This window comes from Dysidea avara, chromosome 4 (assembly GCF_963678975.1).
Source record: "Dysidea avara chromosome 4, odDysAvar1.4, whole genome shotgun sequence".
Classification (NCBI taxonomy): Eukaryota; Metazoa; Porifera; class Demospongiae; order Dictyoceratida; family Dysideidae; genus Dysidea; species Dysidea avara.
In genome coordinates, this window is record NC_089275.1 from 48,696,880 (window position 1) to 48,717,351 (window position 20,472).

At 37.4% G+C, this 20,472-nt stretch overlaps 2 protein-coding genes across 16 annotated transcripts; one reads left to right on the forward strand and one right to left on the reverse strand.

Moving 5' to 3' along the window:
• The first annotated feature begins 235 nt into the window (after positions 1-235).
• On the forward strand, positions 236-2,784 carry LOC136252538 (uncharacterized). Of its 11 annotated transcripts, none has more exons than XM_066045002.1 (15): positions 236-314; positions 367-396; positions 859-888; positions 941-970; positions 1,747-1,776; positions 1,834-1,848; positions 1,896-1,925; positions 1,972-2,004; positions 2,048-2,077; positions 2,124-2,156; positions 2,205-2,234; positions 2,281-2,313; positions 2,362-2,391; positions 2,438-2,470; positions 2,557-2,784. In XM_066045002.1, the coding sequence occupies exons 1-15, from the start codon at positions 251-253 to the stop codon at positions 2,685-2,687; spliced, it is 582 nt and encodes a 193-aa protein (XP_065901074.1). In that variant the 5' UTR covers positions 236-250; the 3' UTR covers positions 2,688-2,784. The 11 variants fall into 11 exon arrangements, with proteins under 11 accessions (XP_065901074.1, XP_065901073.1, XP_065901075.1 ...); XM_066045001.1 differs by lacking the exons at positions 236-314; positions 367-396 and adding exons at positions 646-724; positions 777-806; XM_066045003.1 differs by lacking the exons at positions 236-314; positions 367-396 and adding exons at positions 646-724; positions 777-806 and having other exon boundaries at positions 2,063-2,077.
• A 1,820-nt stretch (positions 2,785-4,604) lies between these two features.
• LOC136252598 (uncharacterized) lies at positions 4,605-20,472 on the reverse strand. 5 transcript variants are annotated; one of them, XM_066045078.1, is made up of 21 exons: positions 20,205-20,472; positions 17,212-17,448; positions 17,064-17,162; positions 15,299-15,374; positions 15,130-15,250; positions 14,866-15,067; positions 13,679-13,789; positions 13,091-13,338; positions 12,866-13,044; positions 12,713-12,812; positions 12,515-12,660; positions 12,026-12,209; positions 11,854-11,971; positions 11,523-11,614; positions 10,779-10,899; positions 10,595-10,732; positions 10,314-10,550; positions 8,466-8,636; positions 7,147-7,194; positions 7,041-7,093; positions 4,605-4,916 (listed from the first exon to the last, which is right to left on the reverse strand). In XM_066045078.1, exons 2-21 carry the CDS (start codon positions 17,435-17,437, stop codon positions 4,659-4,661), a joined length of 2,928 nt encoding a protein of 975 aa, XP_065901150.1. In that variant the 5' UTR covers positions 17,438-17,448; positions 20,205-20,472; the 3' UTR covers positions 4,605-4,658. The 5 variants fall into 5 exon arrangements, with proteins under 5 accessions (XP_065901150.1, XP_065901148.1, XP_065901149.1 ...); XM_066045076.1 differs by having other exon boundaries at positions 7,147-7,311; positions 20,205-20,454; XM_066045077.1 differs by having other exon boundaries at positions 7,147-7,311; positions 15,299-15,371; positions 20,205-20,453.

Below are 20,472 nucleotides of genomic sequence, written 5' to 3' on the forward strand. Positions count from 1 at the left end.
GTAGATGCTCAGTAATGATGATATACATCTCACCCTAGTAACTACTCCGGCAGCTCCCCGTACCAGTGGTAAGTGTTTAATGTTAAATGCTCAGTAATAATGATATGTATCTCACCCTAGTAGCTACTCCAACAGCTCCCCATACCAGTGGTAAGTGTGTAATGGTAAATGCTCAGTAATAATGATATGTATCTCACCCTAGTAACTACTCCAACAGCTCCCCGTACCAGTGGTAAGTGTGTAATGGTAGATGCTCAGTAATGATGATATACATCTCACCCTAATAACTACTCCGGCAGCTCCCCGTACCAGTGGTAAGTGTGTAATGTTAAATGCTCAGTAATAATGATATGTATCTCACCCTAGTAGCCACTCCAACAGCTCCCCGTACCAGTGGTAAGTGTGTAATGTTAAATGCTCAGTAATAATGATATGTATCTCACCCTAGTAACTACTCCAACAGCTCCCCGTACCAGTGGTAAGTGTGTAATGTTAAATGCTCAGTAATAATGATATGTATCTCACCCTAGTAGCTACTCCAACAGCTCCCCGTACCAGTGGTAAGTGTGTAATGGTAAATGCTCAGTAATAATGATATGTATCTCACCCTAGTAGCTACTCCAACAGCTCCCCGTACCAGTGGTAAGTGTGTAATGGTAAATGCTCAGTAATAATGATATGTATCTCACCCTAGTAGCTACTCCAACAGCTCCCCGTACCAGTGGTAAGTGTGTAATGGTAAATGCTCAGTAATAATGATATGTATCTCACCCTAGTAGCTACTCCAACAGCTCCCCGTACCAGTGGTAAGTGTGTAATGGTAAATGCTCAGTAGTAATGATATGTATCTCACCCTAGTAACTACTCCAACAGCTCCCCATACCAGTGGTAAGTGTGTAATGGTAGATGCTCAGTAATGATGATATACATCTCACCCTAGTAACTACTCTGGCAGCTCCCCGAATCAGTGGTAAGTAATAATGGAGAGTGTGTTGTAACGCTGCATATACAAATGATTATGATTTAAGTACTGGTATAGGCACAGCCTGTATATCGACAGACTTGAGCATGTATGCTTGGATGTTACAAAGCACGGATGTTATTTCATCCATTTAGTGAAATTTATGTTAGTGAATTAATCCACTAAATAGTGAATTAATCCACTAAATGTTTCATTAAATTTGTTCTCACTCAAAAATCCTACAACAGTAAATACACTAATGCTTTTGCTATTAATGTAACAGTATAAACAGTAGAGCTGAGCGATAGTGCAACTATCACTATCACGATTTGATAGTAACTTTTATATCACGATAATGATAGTATCACGATAGTACTACTAGTTATCAAAGACACTCAACTTCACATAAATGACACACAAATAATTCAATTACATACCACGTATCTCGTATCTGGTTTTCTAATGCTATATTGGTAAATTATTATGTATTACAGTTGTAATCGTTGTTGTGCATGCTCAACAGTTTCCTCAACTTCAACACTATCATGTTTGCTGCTGTTATTCATGTTTGTGAGAGATGTTTTGATATATTGCGATAGTATGCAATTTGCATACTATCATTATCACAATTGTTGCTCACTATCACGATAATCGATAGATCGCAACTATCGCTCAGCTCTAATAAACAGTTCACTTCCCATATGTCTTTTAATGTTGCTATATCACTTCACTGTAATTATGTATAATGCATTGCTCTGGACCATTCAAATGCTCTTCTGATTTAGGTACAACACCTACTCAGTTATCTACAACTGGTAAGCAAAATCTGTGCTGATCAAAATAATATTTTATCCTGTGTACTACACCACAAGTGACTCGGCCCAACGGTAAGTTATCATAGAGTGCTTTTCTATATTAAAAACTATTACTATAGTAACTGCTGTACAAGTGGCTCTGCCCAATGGTAAGCAACCGTAGAGTGTGTTTCTGTAATAAAACTGTTACCATAGTAACTTCCACACCACAAGTGACTCGGCCCAATGGTAAGTTATTATAATGTTTTTTTGTAATAAAAACTTACTATAGTAACTGCTGTACAAGTGGCTCTGCCCAATGGTAAGTAATCATAGAGTGTGTTTCTGTAATAAAACTGTTACCATAGTAACTACCACACCACAAGTGACTCGGCCCAATAGTAAGTTATCATAGAGTGTTTTTTTTGTAATAAAAACTATTACTATAGTAACTGCTGTACAAGTGGCTCTGCCCAATGGTAAGTAATCGTAGAGTGTGTTTCTGTAATAAAACTGTTACCATAGTAACTACCACACCACAAGTGACTCGGCCCAATAGTAAGTTATCATAGAGTGTTTTTTTTGTAATAAAAACTATTACTATAGTAACTGCTGTACAAGTGGCTCTGCCCAATGGTAAGTAATCGTAGAGTGTGTTTCTGTATTACAACTGTTACCATAGTAACTTCCACACCACAAGTTGCTCTTACCAATGGTAAGTAACTAATAATAAAATTGTTACCATAGTAACTGATGTACAACAACTAGGATACATGTATGAAATATTATTTATTATTTTAGGTAAGAAGAGGAGGCGTTGTGGTGAGTGCAGAGGCTGCCAGGCAACCAGTTGTGGCAAATGCAAATTTTGCTGTAATAAACAACATAAAAAACCATGCAAAGAGCGCAGGTGTGTTTCGTTAAGGTATTAAGGAAAACTGACTATCTGAGGATGTAATGAAGTGTACTTATAATTATGTACGTGACCATGTATCAAATCATATCTACAGAATAAGTACTCAAATGGAATATCCACATTTGTTTAGGTAGGACATCACTCAGACTTTGCATGCATGAACAATCGATATAAATATAGATACCCTTATAGATCACTACCAATGCAGTAGCAAGATGATGATTCTTCGAAATGCATTTATAATACTAATTATCGTAACTGCATGTCTAGTGATTTAGTTTCAACACCTCTCCTATATAGTTACCTGTATAATGAATGCATTAGTCTTACACATACTGTCAGAATCTGGGAACCTGCTCACACACACACACAAGAATATATTAAAAGTGGTCTGACTATGCACAAGAAATATATGCACTACATCAGACATGCGTAGGTGGAATGGGCTTAAACTATGTGCCTTGTTGGTCACAATGCAAACAGGTTGTATTTTCTAGTGGAACATTGGACTTCTAATACATGGTGTATAATGGCATGGGTAGAGTAAAACCTTACTGAACGACCACATCAAGCATTCGTTTGAGTAAAATATGTAGCTGTAGTCTGTGGGTAACTACTTTCATGCTTTAAAAATCAAAGGCGAATGTGATTGTACACTCTCGTTGAGGTTGTATAAAATAGATCATAATGACAAAAGAGCATGGGTCTTGCACACATGACTTATGATGATATATTTGTGATATTATGTTGTTATCAGCAAGTCATATAATAACATCTAACCTTCAGTGGATCCACAAGATCATGGAAGCCGCTTACCTACACTGTACATGTATATTATCTTCAATGTGATGTTAGATGCCAGTGCATTACTAGTTGCAGTTCTTGATGTTGACATTGCAATTAGTCTGTAGTCTTGTCATCTTTAATTTATTCTCACACTGTTATATAAGTTTAGGTGATGTATAGACTTGATCATTGCATGGTCACTATGTCTTATTAATGAGGTCATGAAGTACGCCTTAGCTCTATATGGGACCTACTTGACATGGTCACTGGTAATGAGGTCATGATAACTACGTTTGGGACGTCCTACTTGACGTGGTCACTATAATGAGGTCATGAAGTACACCTATATTATAGCTAGCTGTGTTTGGGACCTACTTGATATATGGCCATGTACATGCACCTTCACGTTGTTATTTTTTATATTATACAAAGTGGTCTTATAATGTCACCTGTGCTATTACACAAGTACATATGCCATGAAATTTTGACCATTACTCTGTGCTGGTTAGCTTAGACTTGTTGGTTTAATTTCCAGTGTAGCTATATTGTATATAGTTGAACATTAATTTCTAGATTTGATGCACAGTGACATCCAAATACATTGGCCTTATTCAGCAATTAGCTATAATTGTTGCTCCAATCTACTGAATTTGAAGCTATCAATTATTGACACTGGAGAAGCAGCAAACACAAGTGTATACTGCTAGAGTTTTCTATTCCAGTTTGCATGCTATAAACTAGAAATATGCACTTGGTCAATGGACGCTATAATTCTGTATTGGAGTACGCACGCACAGATCTATTACACAACTGTAACTATATAAGTATAATAATATTATACAACTACGTACACTATACAGAAAAGCAAAATATAACACCTCCATAAAACAAAGAAGCAATACTAACGAAAATCAATTTACTGAAAGGCTGCGACATCCTGAAATATACTTGCAGGTATGCAGGAAGAAAATTCCACCAATAGAGGCCTGGTGTTGAAAATGTTTCTGGCTATATTTATTCTGACAGATGGTGCAAAATGTCTGGCTCGAATTCCATGAGCAGCCAAACTGGAAGGTACAGGTTAAGTGAAACCACCACTGGGAATATTGCAGGAAGAGTGCATGGTTAAGTGTGCCCTTTACAAATGTTAGAATACTTGTATACATGCATAAGGATATACATGTTAGATATTATGTGAAAACTACATATTATCATTGTAATCATCATAGTCTGTATCACTGTCATTCTCAATATCTGATGTGTCAATTCTACCATTAATGGTATTCTCAGCTTCATAGTCATAGACTTCTGATAGTGATGTACCACCAAACATTCCTAAAGCATAGCATAGAACAGCTTTGCACTGTGCAATACCCTGCTCTAACAGGGAAGCTTTTCCTCTCAAATATAAGGGATCTGTAGTGCAAACTGCATATTTTCCAATGGGTGCTGAGTCATCCTAAACATAACAAGACATACTGTGTTAAACCATATCCATATTAAAATCTTATGCATATTACCTATGCAGAACGAAATAATCACAAAATAATTAATATACATTTGCTAGGTAATGTGAATATGTGACTGGGTCTGGGAAAACTGGTCTTACCACCCATAACAGCAGATTTGGTTATTCACCATGAACACAAAGTTGTATCAATACTTTAATAAATGTCACTGTCAGTGAACTGGTTGTAAGTTTCCTTTCATTTGAACCCTGAATGGCCCATACTTGGGCTTAGTTCATCCCTATACACCTTCCTCATAATATTTTGACCAGTCTCCCTCCTCCTTGCCACCTCACTTACATCACCCTCACCTGATACAGCCAACATCAAATTAAAAACTATCTAAAATGGCAACACTGTTGGTTACTTGTTTAGTAGATAATCTGGAATTGTTGCAAAACATGTGAAAATTTGGTACATGTACATAGCTTTAACTATTGTTAAGTTGTTAAGACACAATTTACCACTGTAAATAGGGTTAACAGACAAGGGAACATCGGTGTAGTGATCAAGGACATAGCAGGGGGGTTCGGATGAACCCCCCTTTCAGAGGCAGATTTTTTTTTAAATTAAAAATCACCAAATCTTACAGCCCTGGAGCTCTCCGGTAGCTACTTGCCCACTGGCGCTCCTCTGTACTACTCTTGAGGGTCACATCACAATAATGCTGAACCATTGCAGAGCATATCTATTGCATCATGTGATCAATTGTGCATGTGATGCATGGTTGAAATGGCGTGACTGTTCAGTGGTCGGTTGAGACATATTACAAGGCGGCAGCTGCTAAACTTGGGTGGTCATGTTATACATGTGTTAGGTTAGCACCAACTGTGAATTTTTTATGTATATTTACCTGATGAATGGTTTATTTGTTACATTGTGGTAACGTGATGTCTCGAACATATTGGAGTACAAGCCAAGTCTGGAGTCATTGACCATCAACAGGAGGACCGGCCGAGAATAATGTATAGTTGGAAAGATTAAGAATTGCCAACTAAGAAAGTGAAGATCAGTTGGTTTTACAATAGGTTTATAGTTTCTATAAGCTGAATAAACAGCAGTGTGTAGGTTTTAGCTACATGCATAAACAGTGCCTTTTAATGTTACTGCCTAAGGGCACATTTTGTGTATGCATCATTTTTGTTCAAACAATCCAAACTTCTAAGGACCAGCACAAGCTTGCATCATTGCAAAATCACATCAATAGCAGAAAGACTGTACCATTTATCAGTCATATATGTAATACACATTTGGCATATCAAGACACACGGTAGTGTGTCGTGCAGCCCAAGAAGCCGGCATACAGCTTAGCTGTTTTTAATTAGATATCATTAACATGTGGATTTGTACCAAGAAGCTTATTACTTAGCTAATCATTGAATATTTTATGTGTCAAATGCACCCATATAGGTGATTTTCTAAGATTCAGTGACATATAATGCTACAACCTTCTTTGTTGGAATTGCTTATACTGAAGTCAGTCTTAAGATTGAAGCTGTTGCAGAAAGTCACCCACCCACCCACCCCTGACTAATCACTGGCTTCCACCCTCACTCACCCGATGCAATCAAATACATTGTTTCACATTTGGGCACCCAGGGCATGGTGTAGTCAGGCTGCTTGATGTGACTGATTACTAGCTATAGCAGTATATATACAGCAGCTAACTTGCTCACTAGGGCAGATGTAGGTGCTTTTAGCACCTAGCATGTCCTGGGCTGCCCCATTTATCCCCATACTATGCATAGCTCTAATGCATGCCATATAGTGGTAGTGGGCTAAGTGAACGTAGGATGTTAAACATAATTATCACTCTACATACTGAAATCAGCATTTCTCAATATTTTACAGATATGCGATAAGACTGGTTTTCCCAGAGACGATCACATATATATCAGTAAACCAGGGCAACAGTGATGCTATACAAATAATTGAATTATGTATAAAAATATTTCCACAGCTCAATACACTCATAAATGTGTACTTTGTGCATAGTGACACTTGAAATTGTGATATTGTGGTATTATTTTTGTAGGCAACCAATTTCATATAGTAAAACTTTATACACAACTTACTGATGCTTGTTCATCGTCATGTGAGGAATCCGTGGTGAGCAATTCCCTAGTTTCTACAGTATAGATAAAATGTAAATAGCATATCATAATAAGATTGACGTAATACCTGTAAGTGATATATTAAGCCCAGTTAAAACCACATCTTTGAAGTAAGCTAAAAATGACATCATTTCATGAACAAGCTGGCTTTCCTCTTCCTTATAACGGCACAACTTCATATAAATATCTACCACTTCCAATTGAAGTTGAGTGCTAATACTATTCCTCATACCTACATGCAAATATATATGTATAAAGTGAATACACACATACACACACACATCCATACATACAAAGCAAAGCTTCCAGAAGACATCTCTATTTCCACCTAGCAAAGCAACACTGCAATACTTGTGCACCACTCAGGCACTCAAGGGTTGTGCTGGAAAATCCTCCTGGGGCAGGGCTAGAAACCTGCAGTGGCCAGCATGGGGCATCTGTGCGCCACTCAGATGCTATGAGTCAATGCAGGCATACTCTCCTGGAGCAGGACTATCGTAACCTGCAGGAGGCTGTACCATGTCTCACAGGTGAAGGTGTACACTGGGAAAGCAAATGCTTCGGGTGCCCACACACACACACACACACACACACACACACACACACACACACACACACACGTAGACACACACCTTCTTGATTTTCTTCACAGGATCTTCTACCCCACCATTAGAGGCACCCACCCACCTAGCCAAGGGATGGTGAACAACCTAATTATAAGCAGCTATTTATGCCAGATGATTGCGTAAGGGTGGATGGGCTACAGACAATAGCAGGGACCTGAGTCTCCTTGGTCCATCTTTAATGCAATGCATGGAGTGTATGTATGATGTAAGCCCCATTGTTGGCTTGCAAGACCAACCCAGGGGCACCCTGATTCGCAGGAAAATCCTGGCTATGAACCTGCAGGCGCTGTACCATGCCTCATATCTGAAGTGTGGGATGCCAACCTGAACCTAATAAGTGCATGAGACATGAACAGTTGGCATCATGTATGCACGAACACATGCACACGCACACACATGCACACATGCACACACACACACACATGCTTCTCCTGTACCATCATCTCTCTTGAGATACCTCCACCCTCTAGCCCTGCATGAATGGTATACACTCACCCAGACGGGGGATACTGAATAACCTATTCGCAAGCCATTGGATTTAGAGTAGACTTAGCCAGGGGTCGCTAGCTATTGAAACATAGACCAAGTGAGAGGACAGATGGGTAAGCTGCAGGGACCTGAGGCAGATGCTCAAAATATCATAATGTGAAACATATCATTATTACTACATTACATTACCAACAAAATTTTACTACTGTATGCTCACCATGCAAATAAAACATCAATGTCACACTAAAATCTTTCATACATATAAATGTACCTGTAATAGCAGACCATGGAAACTTTCCTTCCATCACTTCTTCACTAGACAGAGAATTTTCCGTTAGATCCAAATCTGTCAAGACAGCATTGTACTGTATGATGTACTCTGCTATCTTCTTTTTGTCAGATGCTATTGCCCTGCGCAGTGATGTCCTTTGCTTGCTGGTAGCTATTCACACACATATATATACATATGGTACATAATAAATTATCAATCACAAATTTCACAACAAAAGACAGACAACTACAAAGGAGTTACCATGCATAATTCAGTCAGTTATCACTACTGTATGGGTCACAATTCTAGCTAAAAGGTTGTCAGATCTAGATGTCTGAAATTTCTTATTGTAGCATATGTAAGTATTCCAATGGCTCTGCATGTACCAGACTGCAGGGGTGTAGCTAGAATGAGTGAGTATAAATGCTACTCCTGAAACAAACTTCCATTCATGAGAGGCATTACAAAGAATCCTGTAAAGTGTAAGCACACAAGATCTACATGCTACCTATACTACAATAGTGTTGAACAAGTGATGCTACATGCAAATAATTAACTACCAAATAATTAAACTAGCTATGCTTTATACATTGCGTAGGTATATCCAATCCAATGATGATCATGGTAGCAGAAAATCGTGAAAATCAATCGACCTGCCACAAGAAACGACTATTAAACACATTGGATAGCAATATATGTAGCCATGGAATCCCATATTCAAATAAAGGCCATGTCTTAATCGTAAGCTAGGGTGCTATACATACTGGGTCAGCAGCACAGCCTTTGGAGTGCTCCAAGCAAAAGTATGAGATGATTATTCTGAACAAAAGTAAGGTGAGAATTGCATTTCGGAGGAAATATGCTATAACCCACTACAGATGTTGTAAAATAGTACAACTACTATAATCAGATTATACAAAAAAACCTTGACATTAAATGAGTGTAGCAAGTTATTTGTCCACTTCCATCATGCTAGGCTTCATTGCTCTTTTTGGCATTCTACACTTATCGACACACTGTTACCACTCAATTTTCAAAAGCACACCAATTTAGAATCAGCACACCATCTGATGAGTGCTGACACCATTCTATAAGCAAAGCACCATCCATATCAGTTACCAGCTGCATGGTATTTCTCACTCATCATGGAAACTTTTGGCTCCATTTTCAATTTTAAATGCATCTCACACATGCAACTAAGATGGGGTCATGGAAATTTTCAAGTGATTGTCATTTTATGGTGATTATTTGCAAATGTGATATACTCAAAGAACTTGTTTGAGACTTACTGTACCAATTATATGCTGTGGTAAGTATACTAAATATGTTGTATTATTAAGTCTTGGATAGAAATAGGGCTTTTTGTTGGTAACAGTTAGGCAACCAGAAATTATGATGGTAAGGCAAATGCACACCTATGCCCAACCCTAGCTTTGCCCTTGTCATTTGTAAAACTGACTTTATATGCTGATTAAGGCAGTTTTATTAAACTAAAACCGATATGCGGTGATTGCCTAGATAAACTGCTGACAAACTATGGTAAGCACCCTGCAGCTACCTTTCTAGATAGTTCAAAAATGTCCAGAAAAACTTGCTCTATATTAGTGATAAATTGATGACCATTGATCCTAGTGTGAGGAATAATATCAAGAGTTGATAATATAAAATAGTGAGGGAGAGTGCCCGACTAGGATGCATAGCAGCAGAATTACCTTATAACCACACCTAAGGCTTTACCTTACTTAACACCTACAAGAATTCTCAGCATACTATTAGTATAATATTATACTGTTCCAATAAATAATATCATGTACATACATGTATATAATATGTATCTACAATGCATACTTGATTCCTTTTGGATTCCATCTTGCCTCCTTATAATCGTTAAATATAACATTTCTATCTTGCCTCGCAGTTTATTCATAGTTGTTGTAAGTACTTCTTGTTTGCCATGTGCAAGAACATCATGTCGCTCTTCAAAACTACCAAAATTGAACTGCTGCTCCATTGTAAGCAGCTGTTGCTGCTTTTGAGCTGCTGAGCGGGTAAGTTCCCTGGCTTTTTTGTACAGGTCTGTACTTTCTGAAACAACTGTATAATACCTATTTAAGACATACATTACTTACCAATAGCTATGTTTACAAGCATATCAGTGTTGTTGACATATCCCTGCAAGCTGTGTGATGTCTCAGTCTGCTTGTACAGGAGGTAGTACTTTGCATCAGATGACAATGACTCAAAGGAAGCACTACCACATATTTCATCTATGTATGTACAACAAAGTATACTGTTGCTTTACAATATACATACCTTGTGCAATTTGGCAAATATTGGATTTGTATTGACACAAGACATCAGATGTTAATTCTTCAGTAAACTCTTGCTGCATTTCTTTCAGTTCATCTGTCAACTTTCTTACCATTTCTTGTGTCTGTAATTACAGTTAATTTTATAAAGAATAATTGTACACGAACTAATAACTAGGCTAATTGACATACATAAAATGACAAAGAGAATCCAAAATGTACACACACTGTATTTCTTGTTGTATCCAAAAATACTGTAAATAAATCTAGCCAATAGTGTGAGAAATTGTTGAGTTACACTTAACAGAATTATGACATGAATTAGATATTCACTCAGACAACCAGTAAGTAGTCATAAATGTTGCTGAAAGTATGTAAGGATTTCACTGTATACATCTAACCTATTCTTCCAGGTACTGTGAAGCTTATGATGTACAAGTTACCGCATGGCAGCACAATATTCTGTTGAATGATAACTAGTTTGTTATCAGTCACCACAGACTTTCTCCACAGCTCAACTATTTTGTATTAGACTACAATACGCAGGTGCACATATATGAACTGAATTTCTTCACGGTCTTATAGCAAGTGTTTCATAAAAAATAAACACGAACACTTCCAACCCAAATTGCTCAAACTCTATAAATTGTGCACCGGGAAATCATAAAATTTGATATAAGCATATTCACATTCTGCTATAAATTTACAAAAAAGGAAGCACTGCAAACCATGTCATCTGTTTATATACCTTTAAATATCTTCTTTTCAATTGTAGAGGCATTTTCTCTATCTTAAGAGAATTCCAAAACATTACAGCTTCTGTTATGGTGTCTTCACGATCTATAATATAATCAAAGCTTACAATTTACAGTATATCTTTGATATTGAGAAAAAGTAATTTAAACAGAATTCTTACCCACACTAAGCCCTTCCATGAAACAAAATGTATATATGCCTATATATGCATGTTATGTCTTTCGTCATATCATGTACATACCAATGAAGGCACAGCTGTAATCACCAATCTACATTTGTGCACACATTAAATTGTGCCTGTATGCACTATCCAAACTACTAACTTGCAGCAGTAAGATACTTTGTAGGGAAACCCCATCTTGATAAATAGGAAAACAGTTGTTCCATATCCTCACCAGATCCTCCAGCTGCACCATCTTGCCACCTTCCACCCCACAAAATCTATCATAATTAAGTGACAATATGAACAATAACAAGTTAGCAAATTTCATTTACCTGGCAGTGCCAAGAATGAGCTTTTGCATGCATGACTGGTAAGCATGCCTTCATATCACCCATATCAAAAAGGCTTTGTTTATTTCTGGCCCATGGCCAGTACTTACAAATCACATCCACCCAAATGTGTCGGACTCCTGATGGACCAAATATTCTGGTATGTAGATAGTGTGTGTATCCATGGCTAAATTTAAAGATAACCCATGCAGTAAATATAACTGATGTACATATACTGTATCTTATTACAGAGCAATCTTTATCATATCAGTGGGCACCTGCATGTATACGGAAGGATGTCTCTATTCATGCCATGATCAGTAATCTATGACAACAAAACCCTTAGTTATTAATTTGGGTCTGTAACTGACCAGCTTTGCAAGATAGGACAATTATACTTATCATGTATTTTGAATTATGTACATTGTAACTCAATTACTTTTACACTCCTGCAAACATGCTATATACATTGTATAAGTATGCAGTACGTACATTTCTCCTCGAAACATGTTGACTGCCTTCTGGGCTATAACGTGTCTACAACCACCCACACTAAGCCCTGTCTCATCTAAGTTAGCCATTGTTTTTGACTTTGTTTTTGCTGCTTTCCAGCGCGTAGATCCACACAAATTATCATTCTAAAGCAAGCAATACCATATAGTTATGCACTCACATGCTTATATGCTTAACTGATGAATTATCAGCATCATAACCAATGGTATTCAAGTGATGGTCAACAGCTTCATTCTTTGCTATGAACTGCCCCTCATAGTATGATTTCCTTGTACCCCTTAGTATCATTTACTACATAAATATAATATTTTAGAGTCATAAATAGCAAACCTCGGAACTTTGCTAAATCTGTATAATTTTCTATTTCCATCAATATGCACAGAATGCTGTCCTTGGTAACACGCGGGACATTCTAACAATGGTGTTTTCGTCATTTTCTTTAATTCAAAATTGCAGTATTTCCATTCAGAAAAAGCTTTCGAAAATACCACTGGATTAATTGTTGGCGCCTAATGAAAGGGACATCAATGAGTTATTATATAGCCATTAACTTACCCTTCCTTTCATCAAACTCATTTGCTCAAGAGTTTTAATAAATCCAGAATATGAAATTCCAGGATTATGTAGTCTTAACAAGTGAAAGAATCTAAAGAGATCTTGATCAAATACATAGCTTGATCTTCCAGTGGTGCCTCCTGGCCAATAACCCTCCCGAATTAGATCACCACAAGGACTGAACTCAGTCAGAAATTCAGTGTCACATTCGTTGCATACAATTGTAGCATCCATCAAGTCGTACCTTCCTGCAAGCATCCACAAATCACACTATGCTATAATAATAAGGTATTTCATGCTTTGTTTTTATTCATTGTGCAAAAAATAGCCAGTTGTTTTTATACGCTATGCATGCACTTATTTTTGTAAAGGTTAATGGTCTGTGGGGGGTATTGTCTCACTGTACCCATTTATTCAAACAAGTTAGACAAAAGGAAGCATCTGTGATTAAAAAATAAAACATCACTAAAGCAACAATGTATAGCCAGCTGAATCACAACCTTTTTCACTTAGTATAATATAGATATTCATCGTGAAACTTTTGCACTGCAAGCATACATAAATGAAACAATTTGTAGTATAGCAAACCTGAAAGTGTCACAACTATCCTTTTCTTTTCACCATTCTTGCACCTCTCCATTTTCCCAAAAGCCTGACAAGTGGGGCATATTTTTGGAAGACTTAGAGGAATTAATCTTTCTGCAAGTAGTCAAAAATGGTAAATGAAGCCACATACAACATATCTTGGATCAACACACATGGAAGTGTGTGTCATGCAGCCAAGAAAGCTGCATGGTGTGCCACAAGATGCGTATATTGATAGGAAGAAAGACAACATCATTTTCATGCTCTTCAAAGCACCTTACTTTTGCTTTCCTGCATACAGATCACACATTAAAATTACATTACTGAATACACTCCAACTATCTCTAAATTTTTTTCACGTTTTCTTCTGAATGGGAGTTTGGTGGAATTCCTTGTGAATACACATACCAAGTTGCTATGAATTTGTTTACTTGATTATACATTAATTGAAATTTTGCCATGGGTACAGGGTATACCATGCATGGAAATAGCTTGCACGTTCATAGTTATAGCAGTGCATTTGATGTGTTGAAAAAATCTACAGATCTAGTATTACAAAGCAAAAACCAACCAAGTGCAAGTGTAAAATCACTAGACAACAGTCACTGTGGGATAAAAATGCACCAAAATAAGCTTGGCTGTTTTTTGTTTACATTGTGTACAAGTTGCGGTGTTTTGTATAACAGTGTACATGTCTAAGCTTGTATTATTAAACTTTCACAGAGAATATAATAGAGCAGAACTACTCTTAAAGGATCATCTGAATACAAAATATTGCATGTTTTGAGGTTCACATTTTTGGTCCATATATAGAGTAAATCTATCCCAAAAGACCAATTAACCTCTTTCCAGTTATATTTAGCTGCTCTGCCTTCTCCATAGTGTCCATCCTAAATGTAGGGTTTCACTGTAACCTTTATATCATGCATGGAGCCAGACACATCAGGAGTGCAATTATTATTATTTGAAGGTGTTCTGATTTTGACGTCTCATGATCAGAAGCTGTCCTGACTATCAAAAGTTTTTCACATATTAGATTGTAAGTATAGCTCATGGTTTCATAATACACAATGTTTTGCCGTAATTAAATTATGCAATTATAAAATTTCCTTTATACATCACATGTTAGCCACAACAATAGAGTGCTATAGTACTGTATCCCATTTGGAAGGTTCAGCATGTATACATACCTGCAGAGAATACTTGACTTGTTCTTTCATCAATTATATCATTTGGAGGAATAGGTTTAAAGAAGTGGCCATTCCATACATCCCGATTATGCAGTACATAGGTTGTGTGAATCTGTACATCACAAGTGGGGCATAATAAATATGCTGGACCACATTGCCAACATCTAATAACTCCATCCTTAACTCCACAATGCATACAATCCTGTGCATAGTCATAGTAGAGTAAATTTACTCACATACATATTCAATTTGCAATCATCTTACATGAATAGTCGGCAGTCCGGCACTCATTGTAACATATTTAAATAGTTCAGGTCGACTTCTTTCCCAGTTTTCTTCAACGTGTTCAACTCTCTCACTCCATTCACCTCTAGGCATCAAATTCCTAAAAATTAGGTATGATTATATTGAGCATTTCAGGAAACATTTTTACCTTCCAACAACTTCTAGTTCATTTGCCAATGCATCTACCATTGCCTGTAATTCATCATAAGATGGAATACCTGCTGCTAAATGGTAACAGGTACATAGATAACACATACACTGTTCATTTCTCCATGCATTGATAACTATACACATGCACACCTAGATGCTGTACATATTTACACATGCATATGGATGCAATTTCCTAGCGCTTCTACTTGCAATCAGAACACATGCAACTAGAGCACTTACATCAGAGCTCAAAATAACAGCCTGTCACCTGTCATTTTCTGACCCAAAAGCCTACAATGACTGACCAAATTATAAATGGTCTGACATTATGACTTCTCAAAATAAGCATTTAAAATCTATTGTGATAGTAAAATACATACTATTATGTACCAATGACCAATCTTGTTGCATGTTGGTCTGTCATTTTGACAGCCATGTAAGAGACATTATATTGAGCACTGTTACATTCCACACTCGAAGCCTTTGTCGCATACCCATGAGGACAGTGGGCGTTATTTATCAGCAAGATATAACTTGCAAGCTTGTTCACTACAACTGGCCCTCAAATGAATGTGACTCTTGATAGAGAATATGGTTGCTAACACTCATATGAATTATAACTCATGTATTGCAAGTACAGTGATTATTTGGTGTATTGCACTGTATTATTATGTTAATTGTAGAGTTTATTTGTTTATTTTGCTGCTAATCTTCTGTTAATGAGATAAGGGTGGGAACAGGTCAATGAGTGGGAGAAATTTTGACAATGAAATTTACACAGTATACATGCACGGAGTTTATGATTTTGCAGATACATTAAATAATACACACAGCCTTTAAAGTATTGTAAAAGTAACTGATAACCGGCTATATTCTGTATGCATGAGTATGTACATACTACATAATATGTATGTATACACATGTATATACATACATACATACATACATACATACATACATACATACATACATACATACATACATACATACATACATACATACATACATACATACATACATACATACGTACATACATACATACATGCATACATACATACATACACCAGCGTTGTAAGTGGGTCAGTACTGTTGACCTGGTTGACCCACTGACCCAAAGAGTAATTTGAATGGGACCTGGATCTGACTCGCATGTGACCTAAAATAAAGGCATGCCTCAAGAGCTCATTAAAAGTCCACAAGTTCTAGTTAACCCTGTATTTTTTACACTATAGAAAGAATTGTGTGTAAAAAGCGAGTAGCTATGTATTATCAAGTGGGTGTGGCTCCACGTAAGTCTACATGCAGCTACAGCAAGTAAGAATTTCCAGAAGTACATTTAAAGTAGCAACACGGATCCGGTGATGCCATGCATGCCCACAGAGAACACCCGATACAATTCTGATAAGTGGGCGTGGCTCTATATCCCACACAGACAACAAAGTATATTCTTGAATGGTGGGTGTGGCTACACTTGAGCATTTACAACTACATTTCCACCAATACATTCGAACTTGTTATCTTATAGTCGCACGTGATCTCATCCAGGACAGACCCAGATATTCAGTGAAACGGATAAGACCCACTTGACCAGGACAAATGTGACCCAAATGACCCAGATAATCTGGCCCACTTACAATGCTGACTGACACACACACACACACACACACACACACACACACACACACACACACACACACACACACACACACACACACACACAATGTTATATTCACATGATTATGCAATGCCAATTTTGTACTGACCAGTTTGCTCCTCATAGTTGACATCTAATGAAGATGACAGATCTATATCATTCTGAACATTATAAAGATCATCTGGTTGTACATGTTCATTTACACTACCTGTAAAAAGATGAATGAATTTTTATCATTTAACGTCATGATTGTTTACTGTTAGCTAGGATTCTATGCCGCTTTATTGGCTGACGTGATGGCCTTGCAGGTCTTTTACCACTTACAGGGTCATATGTTATGGTAGTATCTGTTTGTGCAGACCTCCTAGGTACCCTGGGAAGCATTGATCTAAGATGTGCTTCAAAATCATTTTCCAGTGTTTCTACATCTTCATCACGGATGTCTTCTGCAATGTCATCGGATGTAGTCCATGTATAACTCATTTTCTCACTCACTATATTAATTTTATAATAATTGATAAACATAATTTGAACAGAAGCGGTACAGCTAGTAAATAAACTATAGCCATTGTAGCATTGCTAATGCTTGCAATTGTGTCCTACTGCTTTCTTTCTGAATAGTTGGTTACAAATTGGACAAGAATTTTTTGGCGATTCGAACTCCTCTAAATTTGACAAAAACTTTCTCTCCAAAATTCTGTACTGTACGGTGTATACTGGTAAAATGTGCTGTGAACAATGTAAAGAGATAATGAAATTTAATGGGCAATAACAATTACGTATAGTGACAGAATTCAGTATTAGCAATACATATCTTAAGTGCTTTTAATTCACCAGTGTTTGTTGACATTCAGTGTTTTTATTTAGACATCTGAATCTCCAATTTTAGCATTCATTTATGCACTAGTTAACAATATAGTAGAATAAAATTAAGGTGCTATAATTATAGAAATTATAAGTATATTAAATATGGATGCACACATCGTATAAATTGTTTGTGATTCTTCTATTATAAGCATGATCACATTTCACAACATATGACAATTCATGCACTTAACATTATAATTCCCATGCAGTACTCCATGACCACAAATATTTCATCGCTACTAAAAATCCACGCTATTAAACATAAATTTACAGCATTTTCTGGTAGGTATAAACAGGCACCCAGGGACCAGGGATCCAAGAACCCAGGGACCCTACATTTACATACTTCACAATGTTACATACATTCTATCCTTGTACTACATATTATACTTTGCAAAGTCACAGTGGCTAGTCTCAAATTGCCTAGACCACTCTTTCTCTGTTTTGTCATCATGACGGGTTCCTTGCACAATTCCTAGAAATTTTAAGTGCCTCATAGACCACTCCTTCAGTGGCTTTAGCAAGGGCTTGTTTCTAACAGGTAGTTGCCTTCATGTGCTACCATGATGGCATGAAGTCTGTTTATCAAGCTACTGGTGTACTTTGCAGTAGTTGCCTTACTGAAGCCATTATCATGCGCACTGAATATTAACTGGCGAGTTAATTGGTGATATCATAGCTAAGAGTGCTCTTTGTGCAGCACAAGTATATGCTACTATTCCAGACTAATACATAGTTCACAGAGGTGATTTTCAGAAGCACTTTGAAGTGTGAACAATAGCAACGGACAGAAGTGGGTTGGCCATGTGAGATTAACCACTGTGACTATAACAGTGGTGTCTAGTGAAACATTGCAAAGTATGTAAAATTCCATGAAAAGTTGGGTCTCCATGGGTCTGTGGGTCCCCAGGTCCATGGATCCCCTAAAAATATAGTACTTCCATAACTGCCCCAATTATCCTTCACATTTTATTCCCCTATTAATCTTGCACCCTTACTGTCTCAGGTAAAGCAGAGGTGAGGATTTGCATTGTAACAAACTCCCTATCTTCTAGGAACAAATTTCAGCCCTTTTTCTGGGAATTGTGTAAGTGACAAATGTCCAACCCACTGTCTGGTGGAGTATGACAATGACAAGTGCACATAATATGATAGAGTTTTTGGGCACCAATCAATGTGTTGATTGCCTCACAAGGTTACCAGAGTATATAGCAGTTGCTCAAGGTGTCCCCAGAGAAGGAACATTTGCATAGGTGCTAGAGGATGGGAAGAGCTAGAGGTGGGGTTGACTTGAGGACGGAGGTATACAGATATAACAATACACCTGATACCCACACTCTGAGAGTATGCCACATGGTTCAGGTAATTTTTTACGTATCTACGATGTCAATATATAACACTCCTCCACCTAAAAAGAGGGATACCATTGTGTATGCCAGTTCTTTAATCATACACTTAGCAGTAACCTTGCTGCACTGCATGTGGCTGAGTATATGTGCAAACAAAGATTTATATTACTTTGAGGTTGATTAGCTGGCTATAATATTTATCAAATTGTGTTCTAGCACTGTCAGACACTTAGATATTGTTCAATCTCTGTAATTCAGCCACTATATATAGGGTTCAGAACTGATGGCTAGCTGGGTGGTCATCAAGGTGAACATGAACTTGCTTAGCATCACTACTTTGTAGGTGTACGACCCAAGTATGCGACCAAAGTTTTCATCATATTATTGCTGTCATTTTGCTAACTACCTCTTGCGGGAAATGGCTATATATGACATGGCATGACATAATTATGTAGGGACATATGACATAACATAGGGACATGACATGGCATGGACGTGGCTATATATACTTATCTTCAAATGGACAGACAGGAAATTTCTGAAATCAGTTAAGAAAGCATTGAGAGTTATAAGCATTACAATGTGGCTAGGACTGCTAGATGGATGGTAAAACAGTACACGATGTCTGTAGCTAATACTATTTGATTCTATCAATGTGGAAAGCTCTCAGGAAGTAAAAGGTAAAAGTGTAAATAGCTATGTAGCATACATTTTTTCTATGTCTGTGAAGCTGATGTAAAATTTGTGTATTATCATGTGTCTCTGGTAGAAACCGTGCAGGGTCAGCATGCATGAATGCACTTCCAAGTTTATTGGGGCACGATCCATGGGTGTGCTAGTGTATATATGAGGAGGGTTAGCACTACCTAGGTATTATATGCTGTTCGATATGCTGACACCACTCATTATAGCTCTTATATAATATCTTCTATGCCTGCATCAGGCTATATAGCTGTGTCCACCGAAAGCACAAATTTCAGAGACATTATGTCATGAACACTCAACTTTTGCATGGTACCGATAGTAATACTTACCCAGTAAAAAATCACCTTCACTCTGACGAGTAGTACCTCTACCACGTACCTAGCTGCAGTGTATACCCGCTCAACAACCGTGGGTCACTTGGTAGATACGTTCCGGCACTCAGTGACAGGCAAAGGGGGTGATAGAAAGAAGCGAGGAAACCCACTCACATCGATTGTGGGAGAGAGCAGCGGGGGACTGAATCAGCGGTAACCGTAACCAGCCACGGAAGATACTCACCGAATATTCTCGGAGACTACTAGCAGTATACTTACACCG